The sequence below is a fragment of the Callospermophilus lateralis genome, chromosome 6 (assembly GCF_048772815.1).
Source record: "Callospermophilus lateralis isolate mCalLat2 chromosome 6, mCalLat2.hap1, whole genome shotgun sequence".
NCBI lineage: Eukaryota > Metazoa > Chordata > Mammalia > Rodentia > Sciuridae > Callospermophilus > Callospermophilus lateralis.
The window spans coordinates 110,637,213-110,661,867 of NC_135310.1; the positions used below are offsets into that span (position 1 = coordinate 110,637,213).

Below are 24,655 nucleotides of genomic sequence, written 5' to 3' on the forward strand. Positions count from 1 at the left end.
AGATTCAACTTCTTGGTACCTGCAGAGAAGAAAAGCTGAACTGCCATGACACGCACATGCTTTTCCCATCTGGCCTTTCTCTGTGACTTTGTCTCACCAACACACACATACCCAGGTCTCACCCAAAGCTGTCAGTGGAACTTTTCATCTGCCAGTGCTGAGAGCCACAGCCAAGTCGGAATGGCCCCTGGCATTTTGCCAGAAGTAATGGTTGGGAAGGGAGCCATTAAGATGATGATAATTAAGTTAAGCTGTCTATAATTGCTGTGACTGGATGATGCTAGATTGAAACAGGCTGTGTATTCAATTGTATATAGACCCCTGCTGTCCGACTCAGGCGCCACTACTTTGGAGTTCTCTGGGGATTCCTGGGGAGTTTTCGCGTTGGTGGGTGAAGTTCCAGTGGAGGGAGTTCCGGTTGGTGTTTGGTGTCCCTAGGAGGGCCGCATGGATGGCGTTCAGGGGAGTTCAGAAATAAAGTTTGTTCCCGCTTGAGTGGCTCGTGGTTTGTGCCCAGCCAGACTGCGGCATTTGGTGGCCTATGCGGGGACCGCCTGAAGCTTGGAGGTAAGTGAAATTGCTCGCCCTTGAGGGAAGGCGAGAGAATGGGTAACCATTTAAAGATTCTTCTTTCATTTTGTTTCGCTTTTGTTTTAAGTTGCCAGTCCTTGGAGATGGGTGGGACCGAAGAAAAACCGCTCACATCTGAGGAAAAACTATTTGCGTCTGAGGAACAGATAGGGAGAAAGGACGGATGGACATTTCAGGAGGATAGAAAGGCTGATATAATGAATTTTTGTTCCATTTTTGTTTCATTTTGTCTCGGTTTTGTTTTGCATTATCTTAGTGAGGGGTATCTTCATCACGGAAATATAGAATTAAAAATTAATAACCAAACCGAAAGAGCATTAAGTAAAGTGCTAGAAGAAGGAGGCATCTCAGTAAAATCAAGAACAGGTAGGGCATACGTTAAGACAATACAAAGGTGTAGCCCATGGTTCATTAAAGAGGGGTTGTTAAATATATCACAATGGAACCATCATGGTGAAGATTTAAAAAAGATACAAAAGGAAAGCCCAGGAACTCTGCCAGTTGGCACATTACCATTATGGACGTTGATACAATCTTTGTTTGCTTAGTCTAGGAGAAGACATCTTACATCAAGTAAAAGAGAAAGTCTCTCGAGTTAGTCAGACAAAAGAAAAAAGTTTAGAGGAGGAAGGGCTATCAGGGGAAAAGTTACAACAGGAGGCTGCTACTAACACCTTTCTATCACCAGAGGGCATGAGTGTCCAACCAACAGCTCCACCTATGGAGACAACATATGCTGGGGGGCCCCCAACCCCCGTAGTTGATAGATGGGATCCTGAGACAGGATCTCAAAGATTAGCATGCCCTGTACTTGAGCAGACAGGAGGGCAACGAATTCACCGTGCTTTAGATTTCAAAACAGTGAAGCAATTAAAAGAGGCTGTAACAACCTAGGGTCCCCAAGCACCCTTCACTGTAAGCATGGTCAAATCCATTACTAACTTGGACATGATGCCAGCAGATTGGACCAGTATGTGCAAATCTGTGCTAAATGGAGGACAATACCCGTTATGGAAGGTTGCCAATGAGGAATTTTGCACGGAGATGGCTAGGCGAAATGCAGCAGCTGGTTATCCTCAGAGGAATCTAGATATGTTGTTAGGAAAAGGACCTTATGAGGGTCAGCAGCAACAAATTGCATATGATCCTGCCATATACTCACAAATTGCTGAAGATGCGGTTAGGGCATGGAAGACTTTACAAGGATATGGAGATTTACAAGGTCAATTATCTAAGGTAATACAAGGAGCTAATGAACCTTACGCTGAATTTGTAGATAGGCTTATTCAAACAGCTACCAGAGTTTTTGGGGATACAGAGCAAGCAATGCCATTAATTAAACAGCTAGCCTATGAGCAAGCAAACAAATGGTGCAAGGAGGTCATTAGACCATGGAAACATAAAGATTTAAACACATATATTAAATTATGTAGAGACATTAATGAACAAGGGCAAGTCTTGGCAGCTGCAGTACAACAGGCTTTAGATGCCAGGCCAAAAACATGCTACAATTGTGAACAAACAGGACATTTTAAAAGGAGTTGCCCCATAGGAGGAGGGCTTAACAAAACTAGGTATCAAAGGGGTAGAACACTGGGTATTTGCCCATGATGCCGTAGAGGGAGACATTGGGCTAACGAATGCCGTTCTCAAACCACCATAGAATGTACTCTGTTATCAAAAAACGGACAAGGACCAGGTGTTTACCCAGGATATCGTGGAGAAAAGCATCAGGCTCCATTGCCAAAAAATGGACAGGGGGCCCAATGCTCCGGGGCCCATGACCACAAATATACGGGGCAATGGAGGAACCCAGCAACACCATCAGGGTAGTGCCCAGGACACATTATCCATTAGATCTCTCATCAGACAAACCAGAGGGAGCGTAGGGCTGGACATCTGCGCCTCCACCAGAGCAGTACTAACTCCAGAGATGGGAGTTCAAATCATTCCCACAGGGGTAAAAGGACCTCTTCCCCAAGGAACAGTAGGCTTATTATTGGGACGCAGTTCTTCTACTATAAAAGGACTTATGATAAGTCCTGGGGTAATTGATCCCAATTATGAAGGTGAAATAAAAATTATAGCCAGTTCTCAAAGGGGTATATCAGTAATTTCACCAGGAGATAGAATAGCACAGTTATTAATAATAACCAGCCTACATGATAAATTTTCCAGCCGTACTATAGAAAGAGGTTCCAGGGGATTAGGCTCCACAGGTGTAGATTGGGCTATGCTTTCTTTAAATTTAGATTCTCGACCCATGCTAAAACTAAATATTCAAGGACATGAATTTAATGGGCTACTGGATACAGGTGCAAACCTTAGCATCATCTCTCGTCAAGAATGGCCAAAACATCGGCCGTTACAACAAGCCACTCAAATGCTTTGAGGCCTAGGAGTGGCAACTAATCCCCATAGAAGTGCAATGGTATTAGATTGAAAGGATCCTGAAGGATGTGAAGGAACTATACAGCCATATGTATTGGATCATCTTCCTATAAATTTATGGGGACGAGATGTCCTAGATTAATTAGGTTTGACATTAACAAATAACATCAATCCAAATGTGCCCACTATTATGGCTAGACAAGGTTTTAGGAAAGGAAAAAGATTAGGAGAACAAGAACAAGGTATAGCAGCACCAATACAAATAGATCAAGGAACAGACAGACATGGATTAGGTTTTCAGGAGGGGTCACTGAGACAATAAAAATTACTTTGGAAATCAGAAAGGCCAAATTTGGGGGCCAACAGAGGTGAGGCAAAGAACCTCACCCCCCGCACTGGTGCAAAGGCCTATCCACAAGTACGGCTGTATGATGGACCAGTAGTCAATGACGGGTAAGATCCAATTGCAATGGTACCAACCTAAGACAGGAGGCTGATGCCTTGAGGTCAGCTCATCCGATGACAGGTAAGGACCCATAGTATTGGACAACCTAAGACAGGCACAGTCCCTAAGCCACATACTTGGTATTTAATTAAACAGAAGGGGGAGATGCTGTAATGGTTGAGAGGTGAGCCATTAAGATGATGATAATTAAGTTAAGCTGTCTATAATTGCTGTGACTGGATGATGCTAGATTGAAACAGGCTGTGTATTCAATTGTATATAGACCCCTGCTGTCCGCCTCGGGCGCCCGCTACTTTGGAATTCTCGCGGGGATTCCTGGGGAGTTCGCGCCCGCTACTTTGGAGTTCTTGCAGGGATTCCTGGGGAGTTCGCGTTGATTGGTGAAGTTCCGGTGGAGGGTGTTCCGGTTGGTGTGTGGTGGCCCTGGGAGGGCCGCGTGGATGGCGTTCGGGGGAGTTCAGAAATAAAGTTTGTTCCTGCTTGAGTGGCTCGTGATTTGTGCCCAACCAGACTGCGGCATGCCAGCTATTGGGGTGCCATGGAATAAGACCTGGCAACTGAGATGTGCCCCAGAGACAACATCAAACGCAATGGAAATGGTCAATTTCTAGGGGTGACTTTTAGTCCTGAGCTCTAGGCCTCCAGTCGTTTAATAGTTTGAGGTGTGTAGACCGGAGCAGGAAGCCGCGACAGCCGCCCAGCCAGACTGGAGCAGGAAGCCGCGCCAGCCGCCCAGCCAGACCGGAGCAGGAAGGCGCCAGCCGCCAGCCAGACCAGAGGAGGAAGTCCGGTCCCGCCCCGAGCGCTAGTCTCCAGGAAGCCCATCAACCCTTAAAACCCATCAAAGTGGGTGTGGCTACCAGCACAGTGGCGGCTGATCCAGGTACCCGGTTTCCAACTCCCCCACCCTTAGCTGTGATAACTCAAAATATTTCCCACAAGCTTTTGGGGATTGTAGCTATCAACACAAAACAACAACTGTAGAGGCACCTGGTTTCTACCTCAGAGACTAGAGTAGGGAAGATACAGGTGGAAGCTCATTTCCCTTCACACTGGCTATACCCACCACCCTGAATACAGAGGCTCAAACTAGGAATAGACAACGCCACCTACTGGAAGCAAGGAAAACAGTGTTCTAAGAGACTTTTTTTTTTTCCTCTCTTTCTCTTTTCTTCTCTCTCTTCCACAACTTCAGCATATGTGAAACCAAGAACTGAGCATGAACAACTGAATTACCAAAGTAATATAATATAGAGGAATTGCATATACCCCACCTCCCCCCCATTTTTTTCTGTATTTCTATCTTACTTCCCTTTCCCTTCTCTTATTTCTCTTTTCTTCCTTGTTATTTCTTTTCTTTTCTTTTTTTTTTAATTCATATTCTCTCTATACCACTTTCAATCTCCTAACTTTTGCTATCTATACATAGGGTAACTATCTAAATAGGAGGTTGAGTCTATACATTCTTCCATAAATTACGAGTGGTTAGAGTTCTCCAAAGGTGCTAAGTTAGTTTAACCTCATTCCCTCACTCCTTTCTCTTTAAGTATAACATCCTTCGTCTGAAATTAAGTTTTCTATATGCCACCAGATATGGTACGCCTTTTATGAAACTAAGGAATATATTCTTAAGTAATAATTAAATCCAATATCTATAGTCTTAGAATCTAACTATAAATGTATTAATAATGAAAACTTGTCCTTAGATAATGTACTGTTGATATTGGGATCTGTTAACATTGTCTTTCTCCGAAAAAGAGGGATATTGGAGCTATTCAAGAACAATACAAATATATAAGGGGAAAAACATTAGCTCAACAGTTTCACAAAGCTAGAAAGAATCATGAGCAGTATGAAAAGACAAGGAAAGAAAGGACCACAAACAATACAGGTCAATTCAACATTAGATGAGGTAATATCTGCAGCTGATGGAATGTCAGACAAAGAGTTCAGGAAATACATGCTTCAGATGATCTGGAGTCTCAAGGAAGACATTATTCATCAAATTCAGACAATGAAAAATCACTTTGACAATGAATTACATAAACAAATCCAAGAGGTGTGTGGTGTGTGTGTGTGTGTGTGTTATCATAGTTACTCAAGTTTAGAATAATACCTACGAACTTAGAGACCTCTGAAAACCAGAGCCTACTACAAACCTTCTGAAACTGAGAAACTGTTGTGACTCCATTTTTGAGAAACCAGCCTACCTTAGAGCAAAGCCTGTCCAAGGAAGGGGGCATGACCCTTGTCCTTGGAAAAACCCACAGAGCACTCCTAAACACTACCCACCCTGCTGAGTTGTTGGTCTGAAAATAACAGGAGAGATCTCAGGTGCCAGGCATCTCTGACTCAGTTAAGCTAGGTGAGGACCCATAGCAACCCCCAGCAACCACCAATCAGCATGAGACAAGAGAAAATACCTGGGATGCCAGATGACTCCCCAGTAGTTTATGGTGGTAGATAACATGTTGGGAAACCATGTTGTTTAGCACGTACGCTCCTCACGGATTAAAACACTCCTGGTGGATTAAACCAATCAGTTCAAACGAATCTCCCTCTTGTACTAACCAATCACCCCTATCCAACTTGTTCCCACCAGTGAATGTGCTAATAATCAATGTTAAGAGTTGCTGTTTGACTTTCCCAAAGTGTGAAATGATTTGCTGTGTGATGTTGTGATGCATAGAGTATCCCAAAAAAACCTATAAATCTTCACTGAACAAAGGACCAGGACTTACTCCTCAGGACCGCTGCATCAGAAACGGTTGTTAGTCCAGGCTCAAGCTTGCAATAACGACTCTTGTGTGATTGCATCGGATTTGGCTCCTGGAGGTCTATTGGGGTCCCATGAATCTGGCATTACAAAACTATATTGCGGTCATATTCCTTAACACCTTTACTCTGTAGAACTCCTTTCTTCCAAAAGAGCAGAGTACCATCTGAGAGCAACTTCCGTGCCACCTAGAAAATCCCATCAGAAAGTTCCTGCAGAATCTTTTGGGTTGCTCTATATTGTGTCCTCTGTTATCCGCCCACACCGGATGTTAAAGTTGACTTTTTTATATATTCTTTTTTATGTTCTGGTTAACATGTTGGCAACCCCCTTTTTTGTTTCCTAAGTTATGGTTATATTTTCTTTTCTGGATTTTGTTGTGGGGAGAGACCCAGGGGCCAGAGAATTAGCACAGGTGTATGCTGATCTCATCCCAAGGAGCAGTCAGCACAGTCACAGGCGGTAGGCCCCGTATTCTTTGCTAACTAGTCTAATGGTACCTGTGAAGGTAGAATGAATGTGCTGGGTTCTGAACCTACTTCCATCACTCTTTGTACTTAGCCCAGCTTCGGCATTCTGTATTCTAGAGACAATAAATAGTGAACATTTTGACACACTAAGGGGATAATGAGACCAGGTCTGTAGTGCTCATTGACCAACCAATGGGGTCTTCCTAGTGGAAAAGGAGATTGGTCATGAGCATGCCAAGAAGCAGTAGTGTGGCTTTGTTGTAGTGTGACTGTTCATGGTAGACTTTTGTTCCCACTGTGGTAGCTTCTCGTACAATTGATGGGAGGTCCTAAGTCCCATAACAGTGGTCACAGAGCTCTCACCCTGCTTGGCTGTGTAGACAATACCAGAACGGGAATGGAGCTCCAGGGCAATATTATTAATGACCTGGTGTACATCCAGCCTTGACATTTCTCCAGCATGTACCAAGTGAATATTGGGAAAAATACCAAAGTATTAATAAAATGAGAATAAGTTTTGGCAAAAAGAGAGAGAGAGAGAGAGAGAGAGAGAGAGAGAAGAAAAATAAATAAAATGAGAATAGTTTTACCAAAAAATAATGCTGTGGTCTGAATGTTTATGTTTCCCCTGAAACTTATATGTTGAAATCTATCCCCCAACATGATGCTATGAGGAAGTGAGGCCATTAGGAAGGAATGCAATCAATGCCTCTATAAATGAGAGCCCAGAGGCTGGGTATGGTGGTGCAGACCTATAATCCCAAGGACTTGAGAGGCTGAGGCAGAAGGATCCTAAGTTTGAGGCCAGCCTTACAAACGTATTGAGACCCTAAATCAAAAACTAAAACAAAAATAGGGACTGGGGTTGTGGCTCAGTGGTAGAGCACTTGCCTAGCATATGTGAGGCACTGGGTTTGATTCTTAGCACAACATATAAACAAATAAAGGTCCATCAGCAACTAAAAAACATATTGTAAAAAAAATTTATAAAGGATGGGGAAGCTGGAGATGTAGCTCAAGGATTAAGCACCCCTATGTTCAATCCCCAGTATCAAAAGAAAAAAAGAAAGAAAAAACCCAGAAAGCTAACTTGGCCCTTCCAGCATATGGACACAGCAAGTAGATACTGTCTATAAACCAGAAGGCAGGCCCTCACCAGACACCAAATTGCAGTGCCTTGAGCCTGGACTTCCCAGCTTCCATAACCAATCAAAATCCTGTTGTTTATAAGCCACCCAGTTTATTATTATTCTATTACAAAAGTCTGAAGAGACTAAAACACTCAAAAATATCTTCATTTTACCACTGATTTGAGGGCATCCTTAGAAAAACTTAATATAACTAAGTACAGCCTAAATATTAGTAGTATTGTATCTGTGTTTAATTCCTTGAATCTGATATCTGTATATAGTTATTAGAGAACAACCTTGATCTTAAGAAAAACATGTTGAAGTATGCAGGTCTATAAGTGTAAAAGGTTATGATATCTGTCACTCATTTTTAAATTTTTTTAGTTATAGATGGACATAATACCTTTATTTATTTTTTATGCAGTACTGAGGATCAAACCCAATGCCTTACATGTGCAAGGCACACACTCTATCACTGATCCACAACCCCACCCCCTATCACTTTTAAATATAAGTTCAGCAAAATAATAAGAGTAATGAGAGAGAAAGAGAAAAAAATTTGGACAAATGCTAATAATTGTAAGATCCAGGTAAAGGATATGTAGTGTTCATTATATGATTCTTGCAACTTTTCTATAAGTTTGAAAGTTTTTAAAATACAAACAAAACACATCAGAGTCAATAGAGTCAAACATTTGATTGATTTAGAACATTGTCAAAAACAGCAATGAAGAAACTCGCCAGACTATAGTCAATACATGTTTTGTGGGCCTGTTTCTGCTCAGGATTGTCTTGGTAAGTCCAAAGTACCTGTGGATAGAAGCACAAAGTTAAATGTTGTGTTCCCTTATAAAATTAACAGGGCCCAGGGTAGTGGTGCACATATGTAATCTCGGGAGGCTGAAGCAGGAGGATCTCAATTCAAGGTCAGCCTGAGCAACAAGGTAAGTCCCTGTCTCAAAACCCAAACCAAACCAAACAAAAAGACTAATGGTTATCAAACCAATATACTCAACTCTCAATGCACAGCTATGACATCTGCCCAGGGGACCAGCTTGGGCAGTAGACACATCCATTCTAGGAGAGGCTTGGCTTTCTCTCCTCTCCATGTGAAGTCTCTCAAAAGCCTGATCTTCTGGATTCCTCCAGTTTTATACTGTTTTTTGAAGTTTCTTTGACCCACCTAAATGGAATAAACTATGTAACAAGGGCTCTGCGGGCTGCCAGTTGTCAAGTTCCTCCACCTCTCTTATCTCATTCTTCAAATTATTGGCCTTTTCCTTCACCCAGAAAGGCAAGCTGCAGAAAGAAGACAATACTCTGAGTTTGAATTTGTCTTATGTGAAATTTACAAGCACTACTAGTGGATAAGAAGGCACTATGCAAAAGCAAATGAAATAAAGTAAGAGTGCAATTTTTTTTTATGTCAGTGGTACCAGGGGTTAAACCCAGAGGTGCTCTACCACTAAGCTACATCCTCAGTTCCTATTTATTTTTTTATTTTGAAGTAGGGTCTCATTAAGTCACCCAGGTTGCCAACCTAACAAAAGAGGTGAAAGACCTCTACAATAAAAACTACAGAATGCTAAAGAAAGAGATTAAAGAAGACTTTAGAAGATGGAAAGATCTGATCTCCCTTGTTCTTGGACAGGCAGAATTAATATTGTCAAAATGACCATAATACCAAAAGCATTACACAGATTTAATGCAATTCCAATCAAAATCCCAATGACATTCCTCATAGAAATAGAAAAAGCAATCATGAGATTCATCTGGAAAAAAGAAGAGACTCAGAATAGCCTAAGCAATCCTTAGCAAGAAGAGTGAAGCACGTGACATCACAATACCAGACCTTAAACTATACTACAGAGCAATAGTAACTAAAATGGCATGGTATTGGCACCAAAATAGACTTGTAGACCAGTGGTGCAGAATAGAGGACACAGAGACAAACCCATAAAAATACAGTTATCTCATACTAAACAAAGGCGCCAAAAACATATATTGGAGAAAAGATAGCCTCTTCAGCAAATGGTGCTTGGAAAACTGGAAATCCATATGCAACAAAATTAAATCAAATCCCTATCTCTCATCATGCACAAAACTCAACTCAAAGTGGATCAAGGACCTAGAATTAGTCCAGAGACCCTGTGCCTAATAGAGAAAAAAGTAGGCCCAAATGGTCATCAAGTCAGATTAGTCCCCGACTTCCTTAACAAGACTCCTAAAGCACAAGAAATAAAATCAAGAATCAATAAATGGGGGCTGGGGTTGTGGCTCAGTGGTAGAACACTAACCTAGCATATATTAGGCACTTGGTTTGATTCTCAGCACCACATAGAAATAAATTAATAAAATAAAGGTATTGTGTCCATTTACAACTAGAAAAATATTTTAAAAAGAATAAGTGGGATAGATTCAAATTAAAAAACTTCTTCTCAGCAAAAGAAACAGTGAGGTGAAGAAAGAGCCAACAGAATGGGAGCAAATTTTTACCACACACACATCAGATAGAACACTAATCTCCAGGATATATAAAGAACTCAAAAAACTTAACACCAAGCTGGGAGTATAGCTCAGTTGGTAGAGTGCTTGCCTTGCATACACAAGGCCCTGGGTTCAATTCCCAGCACCAAAAAAAAAAAAAAGAAAGAAAGAAAGAAAGAAAAGAAAAACTTAACACCAAAAAAATAAATAAATAAATAACCAATAAAAAATGGGCTAACTGGGGGCTGGGGTTGTGGCTCAGCAGTAGAGTGCTCACCGAGCACGTACAAGGCCCTGGGTTTGATACTCAGTACCACATAAAAAATAAATAATATATATATATATATATATATATATATATATATATATATATATATATATAATGGGCTAACTGAACAGACACTTCTCAGAAGACATACAATCAATCAATAAATATATGAAAAATGTTCAAGATCTCTAGTAATTAGAGAAATGAAAATCAAAACTGCTCTTAAGATTTCATCTCAAACCAGTCAGAATGGAAGTTATCAAGACTACAGACAACAATAAATGTTGGCGAGGATGTGGGGAAAAAGGCACACTCATATATTGCTGGTGGGACTACAAAATGGTACAACCTATCTGGAAAGCAGTATGGAGATTCCTTAGAAAACCTGGAATGGAACCACCATTTGACCCAGCTATCCAACTCCTTGGTCTATACTCGAAGGAATTAAAAACAGCATACTACAGTGACACAGCCACATCAACGTTCATAGCAGCACAATTCACAATAGCTAAACTTTGGAACCGACTTGAATGCCCTTTAATAGATGAATGGATAGAGAAACTGTGGTATATATACACAATGAAATATTACTCAGCATTAAAAGAGAATAAAATCATTGCATTTTCAGATAAACAGATGGAGTTGGAGAATATCATGCTTAGTGAAGTAAGCCAATCTCAAAACACTAAAGGCTGAATATTTTCTCTGATAGGTGGATGCTGATCCATAACAGGGCAGGAGGCGGGCATGGGAGGAATGGAGGAACTCTGTATAGGACAAAGGGGAGGGAGGGGTAGGAAGGAGGCATGGAGGTAGGAAAGATGGTGGAATGAGACAGACATCATCACCCTAGGTACATGTTTGATGACAAAAATGGTGTGACTCTACTTTGTGTACAACCAGAGAAATGAAAAAAGTGTGATCCATTTGTGAACTATGAATTGAAACGTATTCTGATGTCATGTATAACTAATTAGAACAAATAAATTAATTAATATTTTTTAAAAAGTTGCCCAGGTAGGCCTTGAACTTATTGATCCTCCTGCCTCAGTCTCCCATGTAGCTAGGATTATAGACTTTGCCTGACAGGAGTTTAGTTATAATATCTGACTATATCTGGTTATAGCTTAAGGTATACTTAAGGCAGAAAGCATTAAATAAAAAATACAGATTTTCTTTATGATATTAAAAAACACAATTTCTGGGGATATAGCTCAGTTCGTAGAGTACTTGCCTTGCATGCTCAAGGACCTGGGTTCAATCCCCAGCACCACAAAAAAAAAAAAAAAACCCACAATTAACACCAAGCTAGAAACACATGAATATACAAACATTTTACCACACCAACTCTCAGTCTAAGCTAGGTCAAGTGGAACAAAATGAAATAAGGAAATATAGGGACTAAACAACACAACCAATAAGACTAAACAACACAACATGTGTATCTAACTTTGCATCTGATTAAATAAAATACACATTTTTTCAAGCATAGTTCATGTGGAAACTGTCACATTTACTAATGATACCTGCCCTACGCTGATTGTAAGGTGCATCCTGATTTCAAAGTTGTTAAAGTGTCCTAATATAACACACATCATAATATTTTTTCCTTGGGTCTCCAGTAACAGGACTGGCCATCCTTCTATTCTTTGCTGATAAACTTCACTTACCATCTAGGACCCAGATTAAATATTGCCTCCTCTACAACATATGCCCAACTTTCCCCCATACATATGCCCTCTACTCTACACATTGTACCACATGAACTGTTTTATGATTGCTTATTTACAGGTCTCTTCCCCCATTGGACAATTATACATAAAACATGCATTATATCTTACTCCTCACTCTGACCTCTCCCTCCATCACCTCATCACTTTTCCATTCCTCTTGTAACCCAAGGGCACAAATGGCACTCTATTGATATCTGTTGAGCTGATTAAATAATTCCCATAGACATATTGCAAATTACAGTACTATTCAATAACTAATCTCACCTCCCTAATTCGTATTCTAATTCTGGATTTGTCTCTAACTAGCTAGAGACAAAGCAAGGAAGACGGGGGAAAGTCATAGAAGATATTCAGTTATCAGGATTTGTCCTCATCTTGAAGTTAGATTGTTGCATTTACAGATTTAACATTTTTAATTTCTAAGCACAGTGAGGGATTGTTTGTTTGTTTGTGGGGGTTTTGTTTGTTTATTTTTTGGTCCTGGGTATTGAACCTAGGGGCGCTCTACCACTGAACTACATCCCCAGCCCTTCTTAGGTTGTCCTTTCAGACAGGTTCTCACTAAGTTGCCCAGGCTGACCTCAAACTTGGAGTCTTTCTGCCTCAGCATGTGCCACCATACTAGACTCTACCCAGCATGATATTTAAAGATGTGAATAACTTCTTTCTCTTATGATGGGGTTTGAACCCAAGGGTATCCTACCACTGAACTATATACCCCTAGCACTTTTTTTTTTAAAGACAAAGTCTCACTATTTGGCTCAGACTGGCCTTGAACTCCTGAGATCAAGCAATCCTCCTGCTTCAGCCTCCTGAATAGCTGAGGTTATAGGCACCCACCACAAAGGCCAGCTGATGTGAATAATTTTAATGAGAGCAATGCAACTGCACAAAACTGATTTACCAAATAATTTGGGAAAGGTAAAAAACGCCTATAAATTTTATTCAAAGGTAATAAGGTGGCTTTCACTAGAAAATTGAACAAAATGTATGAAACAACTGCCATCAGACATGAAACAACACAAGATTGTGGTCTTAGAGAAAAGGAAAACAAATGAGAGTCCTATGATCACCCAGCTTTTTCAAGGAGACATGCATTCCATACCACAGAGCAGAGATGGGCAATCCCAAGCACACCATGTTATTCTGTCTAAGTTCAAAGGGCCAGAGATCAGAGATCAGAGTTGGAAGCTACAGAGCAGAGTCCTGGAAAAGAAGACACTGTATAGAAAATGAGCTTTGGAAATTTACATGTCAGTCCCTCTGAGTCTTTGCTGAATACTAATATTTAGGATAGAACTCCACAAAACATAGAGTGATTGTGAACTGAATTATTCTCATGGCTCACAAAGGGGTCAAAGTCATGGAAGTTCCTACCACAAAAGTGAAGACTCGCTAATCAGTGAAGGCATTCAGCAAAGACCCTAAAAGGGCTATACCTCAGTAGCAGTGTTACAGTATCTTTAGACTAAATTCTACTTTAGACATACCCTAACAAATTTTAAAATAAAACTAAGGCTGGAGGTGGAGCTCTCATTGTAGTGTTTGCATAGAACATACAAGGATCTAGGTTTAATTCCTGCCCTCCCACAAAAAAAAAAAAAAAAAAACAGGAAGAACAAAAAGGAAAGACCCATGGATCATACAACACAAATAACAATAAAAAATAAAAGTAAAAAGATCATAAAACTGCAAGCGATTTAATTTCCTGCTAGATTAAATCCAGTCATTCAACAATGTGAAATTACAATGTCCAGTATCCCAACAAAAATCACTAGACATGCCAAGAAGAAAGAAAACATAATCATAACTAAGGGAAAAATCATTCAGTAGAAACAGTCTGAGAAATGACAAGCAATCATTGAGTTCACACAAAAATGTTATAATAGCTATTAAAACTATATTCAATTTTTTAGGGAAAATATGAAAATAGTGAGGAAGGAAATAAAAGATATTTAAAAATAAAATGAAATTTCTAGAGATTAAAAATACAATAGTCATTAAATGTGAATAGCAGGAAATTAGAGTGCCAAAGAAAATAATGAACTGAGAAAACAACAAATGGTAAATCCATCAACAGAAGTTGAAACCAAAGGCTTTCCTATCTCCTGCCATGACTAACAGATTGGCAGATATTTCATTCAGGGTAACTGTCCAGGGAAAGGGCCCAAGTTTCCCAATTCTCTTACTCACCACAGCTCAAAAGAATATGTTGGTCTACAGTGTTTTGTCCTTCTCAAAAATAAAAAATACTTACCTTTGTTTTAAGAAAACCAAGCACATTGCTATTCTACTTATCCATGCAATATGAATTATGCGTGGATTTGAAAATATGAAAGGCAACATACAAAAGTTAAAATAGGGACTGGGGTTGTGGCTCAGCAGTAGAGTGCTTGCTTATTAGCACATACGAGGCCTGGGTTCAATCCTCAGCACCACATATTAATAAATAAAACAAATAAAGGTATTGTGTTCAACTACAACTAAAAAAATAAATATTAAAAAAAGCTAAAATAGTTGGGTAGGATGATGGGATTTAGGCAATTATTATTTTGAATATTCTAGAATAGTATTTTTAAAAATGTAGAGTATGAGCATAAACCCTAAGTATGTGCTATAAGTAATAATGCAACATAAGGAAGGTATTAAGGCTGCCAAGTTTGTGGGCTGGGGTTGTGGCTCAGTGGTAGAGTGCTCACCTAGCACGTGTGTGGCCCTGGGTTTGATCCTCAGCACTACATAAAAATAAGTAAAATAAAGGTATTGTGTCCATCTACAACTAAAAAAATATTTTTTTAAAAAAAAGCTCCCAAGTTTGAAATAAAGGGCATATATTTTCCCACTGAGCTCCGAGTTTGTTTCAACCACCCTGAACTCTGGTAGGTCAGACTCCTGGATATTTGCTTACTTTATCCATACTTATATGTTTGTGTTAGAAAGCAAAAGAATGAAAAAAATATCTTTCTCTCTTTTTCAATACTCCTCCTCAGTCAGAAACCTACTTAGGCAAATGAGGTTCAGAGGGGAGCTGAATAAATGTATAAAGGCGGAAGAATGATGGTCCCCTCAGATTCAGGAGTGCTCTGCTACTTTCTCTCTGTTCTGGAAGCAAGGAGCCTATTTGCTCCATGTAAACTCTCCTATCATGCACACCTAACACAGCAAATGGATGTGATCATTTGCTAATCACATCTCTTGAATATATGCCCATCCCAGTGGCCAGATGCCACAAACACTTGACCTCTATGTGTCCCTTCAAATGCCCTCCTCACAAATTACCCCACCCTACTGCTGGATTCAAAAGGTCCCTAGGTGTTGATTGTTACAGACTCCTCAATAGGAGGAAATAATAGATAACTGATGTTTTCATAAAGATGAGATAACAAAATTTGGTGAGAAACTCACTTGGGAACTTGTGGAAGAGGCTCAAGTGGAATAAATGTATCAAATTTCTTTTCATAAGGCACTCTGAAAAACAGAAAAAGCAACCAAAAATTGATATGGCTTTCAACAGCATAGAGATTAATAAATTATTATGTTCAAAAATGTCTTGTTTTCCTGTTTTAATTTTCAAGTACAACCTTCAAAAACTCTAAAGGTTATAACTTTTATATTTTTATTATCTTTAATCAAAATTATTATATACCACATGGTTAATTTTTAAACTTTTATTTTAAATGCATTGCTGCAACTGTTTTAATTTAGTGATTCTCTTGTTCTCCTAAATCACTGGGGCCTAAGTTTACTTCCAAGTTTAAATCAACCAAGTAGTCAGTAACCAACAATCTAATTTCATATAAAAATTCAAAAACCTAGAAATAGGGGGGGAAAAATGACAACCACTTTTTTTCAGTCAAGACCTTGCGTACAGTTGTAGACACATCTTGAAATATCACACTGTACCCCATAAATATGTGCAATTACTATGTGTAAGTTGAATTTTTAAATTCTTTTCATTTGTGTATTTTGTAATTTCACATGTGTGCATACACTAATTAACTAAAGATAAAAATTTCACCAGATTATATCTTGCTGAGATACACCCCTTTAAAAATATAATTTATATGTAGAATAAAGACATAAATCCTTTAAAGTCCATAAAGTAACTCTGGAATTAACACGCACTCACAATGAAAAGTTCACTGGTGGCAGAGTGGATCCTACTTTGTGGAAGCCTTTACTCTGTTCTGGGAACATATACGGATTGTCCCCTGGAGTGAACTCTGGAATTCCATTCCTAGAATCAATACCTGCAGAGAACATTTGAAAACAACATCACACAAAGGAGTGGATATGACCCCCAAGTTAGCTCTAAGTAGCAACATGACAATGGAAACAGACTGATTCCTGTTTTATTATGAGTTACATAGAGGTTTCCTGAAGTCCTATTTGTGATTATCTTGCCTTGAGGAGATGAAGATAAAAGTGTGAGCCTGGGTTTGGAACATTTTCTAAATGGTGTTGTTAAGATTTCCTCACCTTGGGAAAAAAGAACAAGCTTGGGTTCAGATGCAATGTTTTGGTTCAAAATATACAGTAAATGAGAGGTATCTTTGATTCGAAAGGTGTCTAATGTTAACATCTTTTCATTAGTGCACCTGAGCCTTACTGCACTTTGAATCCCTGAGTCTTAGAAAGTCCAAGAAGCAGTTGTCCTTGGGGTTCTGCCCTCTGACTGGGTCTCAGGAGGTAAACAGCTCATGAGTGTCCTGATCTCCTGCTTCAAGGTTAGGGTGGCTCTGCATAAGGAGGTGCCTTCCTGGTGAAGAGCTGTGGAGAAGAGGTCTGCTGCTGTTGGGTGTGCCCTGTTCTCTGGGCCCATGATGCCCTGACATCCAGCTCAGCTTCTTTTAGTGCCCAATAATAAGAAAGCAACCACATGCACTGGAGAGCAGGCAAGCAGTGCCAGAAGGTCACTAAACCCGCAAGCCCGACACTATGTGTATCTCCTAAGAGAACAAAGCTGGATAGAGGAAACCAGCCAGCCCTGGGCTCAGAGCAGCAATGCCTGGCTGGAGGCATGACAATGACCCTCTTTGCCACATTTACAATGATCAGGCCTCCTTTCTTCTCTCTTTCTCTCTTGAAAGGTTTGTTTTGATACTACTTAATTCAACTGTATCTACAAAATGCAAGCCAAAGGGACAGCTGGAACAGATTTTTGATAAGCTGTTTGCAGATTACACTGTCTCTAGCTAACTCAGGAAGCTATCTGCACAACAGGTAGGAGTTCTAGAGTTACTGAAGAATTTGAATTTTTGCCTGACTCTTTCAAAAGACTTTTCAAGAATGTGTCTAGACTATACCCATGCACCAGCTCTACCCATGCCTTGAATGTCCACTGAGGATTCAAAGTAGGGAGAGTAGAGGGACTGTATCTTTTGAATCCCTAACTAGGGTAGTGACAGATGAGAGTCAGGTGAGAGGTCCTGAAACGAGTTTGGACTTCAGAATCAGACACACCTGAGAGAAAATTCAATTCTGCCATTTCTAGTTCTGTGCCCTTGAGGCATTTAATCTCCCTAAGCCTCCTTTGCAAACTGTTTATTTCAAAAGGGTACTTTGCAATTTTATCATGTAGCAGATGAAAAATCTCAGAGCACATACTGGTGTTCAAAAAATGGTAGCAATTATTTATTATTTGAAATCAGAACTAGACTCATACTTTCCCATCTCAACTAATTTTTAACTGGGAACTACAATAGCCACATAGCCAAGAAGAAACCTCGTCCTAGGAAATCTTTTCTAGGTGGGAGACAAGACATGCAAATAGGAGATAACACTAGAAAGCAGTAAGTGCCATATACTACAGAACAGAGCCTCTAAAATCTTAGCACACCTAAGAATGATCCAGAGAGCTTATTAAAAATACAAATTACTGGGCTGGGATTGCAGCTCAGCAGTAGAGCACTCGCCTTGAAAGTGCGAGACCCTGGGTTCGATCCTCAGCACCACATAAAAATACATAAGTGAAATAAAGGTATAAGTGAACTACAACTAAAAAATAAATATTTTAAAAATGCAGATTACTGATTCCAACACAAGAAATTGTGTTTCAGAAGATCTGGAGAGGTTTCCAAAACTAGGATTTTTAAATGTATTTTATTTTATTTTTAATATTGTCTATTTATTTTGCAAACTCTCTAGCTGATTATGGTGCAAGTGGTCTGAAGACAACATGTAGAAATGAACTATTGTAAAAGATCTCATAAGATAATATTAGCAAGTGGAAAAAGGAAAGGCTACTGGATTCAGAGCAAACTTTACAAGAAAATAAAGCCACTTTAATGATTAAGCTTCTAAGATTTCAGGATTTCAGAGATTTCAGGGATTGATTGTTACTGCAGCAGAAAACATCCTACTCTGACTTGTATAATATACTTTCCTGTAGAAAGAGCTATCCAATAGAAAAAAACATTTACTTTCAGGCCTATTTCCCTACAATGTATATCTATAACCATTTTGTTCTTTTTTCTGTGGCAACAATTAGGCCTTTAGGGAACTTCACCACTAGTCTGATCATAACTGATGAACTAGAGACAACCATTATTCAAATATATTTTGACTTATTTTTCTCTGTAATAAATGTGACGCACTGCAGTTCAAAATGGCAACTGGCTGGCAGTTCCTGATCATGCTCCTTCATTTCTTGCTTGTCTGAGAAATAATAAGGGTAGAGAGAATTCTACAAAAGAAGTGGTGACCAGTGTCAAGCTTAACAGTATCAAATGCTACAAGGAGATCAAGAAGAGAAGAAATGGAAAAAGATCATTGCATTTAATATGAAGAGAAGTCATTGTATAGCCGGGTGTGGTGGTACAGGTATGTAATCCCAGCTACGCTGGAGGCTGAAGCAGGAGGAACACAAGTTCAAGTTTACTCTGGGAAACTTAGGGAGAACCTGTCCCAAAATAAACTAAAAGTGCTTGGGATGTAGCTTGGTTAAGGAGTACTTACCTAGTAACATACATGAGGTACTGGGTTCAATCCCCAGTACCAAAAAATAAAAATAAAAATAAAGAAGTCATTATATAATATCACCTAAGTATCATACTAAAACAAATCAAGTCTGTAGCTCCAATAACCAGTGTATAGAAAAATACACAGGGAAGGGGAAAATATTAAACAGTACTTTTTAATAAAATAATCAGCAAAATCCTAATTATGGACAAGTTTGTTTCTTCACCAAATAAACTGCACATAAAAAGTGGAAGAAAATCTATACATTAAAAGAGATTTAAAAGACATCCACTAATTTCAATGTGTGGACCTCATTTGAATCCTGATTCAAACAAATTAATTTTTTTAAATTATGAGATTTATGAGACAATTGGATATTTCCACACTGAATATTTGATGAAGTTAAGAAATGACTGTTCATTTCTTAAAGATATGATAATGTGTTATGGTATTGTGGTTATATTAATAGAAACAATCTTTTTCTATATGATATATTTACAGATTAAATTATATTGTCTGTAAATTGCTTTAAAATAATTCCTAAAGAGTAAAGCAAGTGGATTGGGGAGGGAAGAGGAGAGGGAAAAGGAAGATACTAGGGAATGAGATTGATCAAATTATATTATGTGCCTATACAAATATGTCATAATGAATTGCACTATTATGCATAATCATAATGCACCAATAAAAAGTACACCTGTAAAAAAATAATTAAATAAAATAATCCCTAAGAGGAGGGTAAAGATGAAAAAAATTAGCCTCGTATTGACAATAATTGACATAAAGGGGGTAAGGGCATCAGGTTTCAACATGATATTTCTCTACTTTAGCATATTTGAAGATTTATAGAATATTTTTTCTTTTTAATAAATGTAAAATTGGCATTACCTCTGGAGTGGGAGAGAGATGTGCAGTATTCTAGAAGAGGCATATCAGAGGCTTCAAATATAAAAACAATATTCTATTTCTTTAATGGTATGAGAAGTACAGGTATTAAGGATATGCAAGTATCCAAGCACATCCAAGGATAATGCCCACTTTGGAGGTAGTTGGGAAGTGATATATTAGGGTTAAGATTTGGATCATATTGATAATCCCATTTCCTTTTGATATATACATGCAGAACAGGAGTTGGACAGGGTTCCAGGCTCCTCCACGACTCCTAAATCTGTGAGCACTCTTCTAGCTCATCTAGTATGGATTTTCACGTGTTCTCTGACCAAATAAATAAAAGCCTTGATTTCCAATACTATTTGTCTCTGCTATGAGCTTTAAAATCTCTTTTAAATCTCAAAATTGAAAACTTTTGACTTCTTTCTGTTTGTATTCCTATTACAGTAAACCTATTCATCCCCCAAACTTTGGCTGCCTCCTCCTACACAGGTATTTCTATAAAAAGAGAGGCCACGAGTGGCCCATTGGTCCTTTGCAACCTCTTAGGACCTTTCAGTAAGTCCATTAACAGTATGGTGGGGCTGGGGCTGGGGCTCAGCGGTACAGCACTCACCTAGCACATGAGAGGCCCTGGGTTTGATCCTCAGCACCACATAAAAATAAATAAATAAAATAAAGATATTGTGCCCAACTACAACTAAAAAATAAATATTTTTTTAAAAAAAAGAGTAAGCTAGAACCCAGCACAGTGGCATATGTCTGTAATCCCTGTGGCTTGGGAGGCTGAGGCAGGAGGATCCTGAGTTCAATATCAGCCTCAGCAAAAGCGAGGCACTAAGTAACTCAGTGAGACCCTGTCTCTAAATACAATACAAAATAGGGCTATGGCTATGGCTTATGGCCAAGTGCTCCTGAGTTCAATCCCTAGTACCACTCCAAAAAAAAAACACAAAGAGTAAGCTAGGGGCAGAGAACCCACCAAATTACAAGCCAAGGAGGTTTTGTGTGTGTGTGTGTGTGTGTGTGTGTGTGAGTGTGTGTGTGTGTGTGTGTGTATAACTTTTTTCATATTAATTTCTTTTAATTAAATAGTTACAAAACAAAAACAAGTACTTCAGGCTAAGGTTTATGGGATATTTTCCTTGTGGAAAACATAAAACATTTTGAATGCATGTGACAGGCAGCATCTAATTGAACCGGACTTCAATGAGGTTTCTATTAATAACTATCTGAGAGAACTTATCTTATGACTTAAATGTCACATTAGCATTTTATGAAATTCAGAGCAAAACAAAAATGTGGATCAGCATATGTCATGAGTTCATTGCCAAAACATGTCACCTGCCAACTGTCCTCTCTGTTTTTCTACTTTCCTGTGTACTAGGGTGACATAGTGACCCTGCAGGGCTGCCCCAGCCTGCCAAAGGCAGGCCTGCAAAACCATGAGCCAAGAGCTTTCTCAGGCATTGCAGAGTCAAGGTCCAGGAGGAAAACATTACCATATTTCTTTCTCCCGAGGCACTGATCCACCATCCTCTCTGACACAGACCTCTTATTGCGAAGGAAGACCCCGTTGAAGAAGCACTGCTTTCCAACATGGTAGGTGTGAATATTGCTGCTAAACCTCGGGTAAAAAGTCCACTCAGGACGCTGCCCATCTTCTGCAAGATATCAGAAATCCTTCCGTTAACACTGCTCCCAGCTTCGGAATGCAACTAGATGACAAAAAGTGGTGACAACTCCCTGGACACTTTCCAGCTGTACAACCTTGACCAGTATGTATAATTCCTTGTTCCCCATCAGGGACAGTGTCAACCTTTGTGGGATGAGGCACAAAAGGGAGAGAAAGCTACCTAAAAGGCCTAATAATTATTTCCTTTTTGACCTCTCCTTCAAAAATAAAGCCAAAATTTATGCAGGGAAATCATGTATGGGTTGGAAAGTTCAGAGACGGTTTTAAACCTTTACTCTGATAACTGTGTAGAATAAAACCAGAAAGCCCATTGACCAGGAAAAGACTAGGCCAACCATGGCATGGCATCCTAGCTGGGTAGAACTTGATGTTGACAGCAACAATGGCCAATGAAGTCACCACAGTGACTCCCCTAATGTCTGCATGTGGTAGCATCAAATACAAAAGACCTCAGGCTAGTGCACGGAAATGGAAGGAGACCCTCATTGTTATACAAAATTACATATAAGAGGTTGTGAGGGGAATGGGAAAATAAACAAGGAGAGAAATGAATTACAGTAGATGGGGTAGAGAGAGAAGATGGGAGGGGAGGGGAGGGGGGATAGTAGAGGATAGGAAAGGTAGCAGAATACAACAGTCACTAATATGGCATTATGTAAAAATGTGGATGTGTAACCGATGTGATTCTGCAATCTGTATTTGGGGTAAAAATGGGAGTTCATAACCCACTTGAATCTAATGTATGAAATATGATATGTCAAGAGCTCTGTAATGTTTTGAACAACCAATAATAAAAAAAAATAAAATAAAATTTATTTCTTCTTGAAAAAAAAAAAAGACCTCAGGCTAGTTACTGCATCTCTCAGTGCCTAATTTGGCACTTTCCTTGTAACATTGCAAACAGTTATTTTAAACAATAAAAGATTCCCGAGAAGCTCTAAGGTTGCTTGAAAACCCTTAGGCTCTGGGATGATCATGAAAGGGCACAGGCCAAGTTTGGGTTCTAATCCCATTGCTCTACTTCCTGACTATGTGTACTTATATGGGTGACCAAATCTCCCCATGCTACAATTCCCTACTCTGTAAAATGAGTAGGTCTATAATAGCCACAAAGATCTAAATGTACCAGCACAAAAGACATGCATGATTTATTCACTATAGAGTGAAAATAGTCTGTATTCTACAACTCATTTATTTTATATGTGTGCATGCATGCATCACTTATGATTTGAGAAACGTGTCATTAGATGTGTCATTAAATGTTTCATTGTAAGCCAGGTGCGGTGGCACATGCTTGTAATCCCACTGGCTCAGAAGGCTGAGGCAAGAGGATTGAGAGTTCAAAGCCAGCATCAGTGAAAGCAAGTTGCTAAGCAACTTAGTGAGACCCTGTCTCTAAATAAAATACAAAAAAAAAAAAAAAAATAGAGTTGGGGATGTGGCTCAGTAGTAGAGTGTCCTGAGTTCAACCCCTGATACCAAAAAAAAAAAAAAAGTGTCATTGTAGAACACCATAGCATATGCTTACCCAAAACTGAATGGTACAGGTCACTGGCTCAATGAGGGCTCTTGATGCATTCAAAAGACATGGTAGAGGGGGAGGGAAGAATAGAAGTTCACTGGATTAGACAAAGGGGAAAGAAGGGACGGGAGGGTGATGGGAATGAAAGGACAGTAGAATGAATCTGACATAACTTTCCTTTGTTTGTGTATGAATACCTGACCAGTGAAACTCCATATCATGTACAAGGATTCCACAAGAATGGGATCCTAATTAGAACAAGTTATACTCCATGAATGTATAATATGTCAAAATACATGCTACTGTCATGTATACCTAAAAAGAACAAATAATAAAATTTAACAATGAATGAGAAAAAAAAAGAGACATGGTAAATATAAGATATAACAGGCTTTTTTAGCAGTAGAATGAGCACATTCTAACATAATGGTAAAACTATAGTGTGGTATACATACTAAATATATGCAGTGCATGACTGTTTATGTATATGTGTACTAAAAACTATGTATACTAAATATATAAACATACATATGCATTCCAAAATTCTAGAAAAATATATATATATGATCTTCAGAGCTATGGGGAAGAATTGGGATATTGTTGGAGAATATTGGGGAAGGGTTTTTTTTTACATGCTATATACTTTTATATTATTTTATATTTTGCAGCAGTCCTTTATGATTTTTACATAAAGGCATTTTAGTTTTGAAAAACATATGACCATAGCTCCCCAGCAGAACTGTTGTGAGAATTAGAAAGTGGGCCCTCTGTGCCTGTGGCCAACAGTATGGCAGACTTCTGAATAACCATGGGCACAGAGGCACGTGGAGGAAAGTCTATGACCTACTCACTTGTCTGTAACTTAAGCAGGCTGAATTCCTCGGGGTGTTTATTCTTTTGGACTTCAGGCAATGATTTTTCAGAGGACTGATCCGAATGTGAGGAGGAAGATTTCTGACCCAAATCTGTAGCAATGCTGGAAAGAAAGTGGAGGAATCAGAGTACTCTGTGTGCTTAAACTGGTAGTTAGAATCTGATCTCACAAGTCTCACACTAGAATGACCCTAGTTCTCACTTGTAGAATTGGGCCCACTCATCTATAAAAGTCCCTGAGTATATTATTGATTTATTCACAATTCAAAGGGGCTGAAACATATTCAAAAGATGGCTGCTTTAAAACAATTTTATGATTTCTCAAAAAGTTAAACAGAATCACTATGTGACCCAGCAAATCCACTCCTAGGTATACATCCAAAAGAATTGAAAACAGAAAC

The 24,655-nt window shown here is 39.1% G+C and overlaps 1 protein-coding gene across 1 annotated transcript in view; it reads right to left on the reverse strand.

Annotated features, from left to right (window-relative positions):
* The window catches only part of Spats1 (spermatogenesis associated serine rich 1), a 48,551-nt gene that overhangs the window by 5,752 nt on the left and 18,144 nt on the right, over window positions 1-24,655 (reverse strand). The window contains exons 4-8 of the mRNA XM_076859504.1: window positions 24,233-24,357; window positions 21,666-21,827; window positions 16,442-16,562; window positions 15,718-15,780; window positions 9,008-9,123 (exon numbers count right to left, since the gene is read on the reverse strand). Coding sequence (XP_076715619.1) covers window positions 9,008-9,123; window positions 15,718-15,780; window positions 16,442-16,562; window positions 21,666-21,827; window positions 24,233-24,357 — 587 coding nt within the window. The remainder of the gene's footprint in view (window positions 1-9,007; window positions 9,124-15,717; window positions 15,781-16,441; window positions 16,563-21,665; window positions 21,828-24,232; window positions 24,358-24,655) is intronic.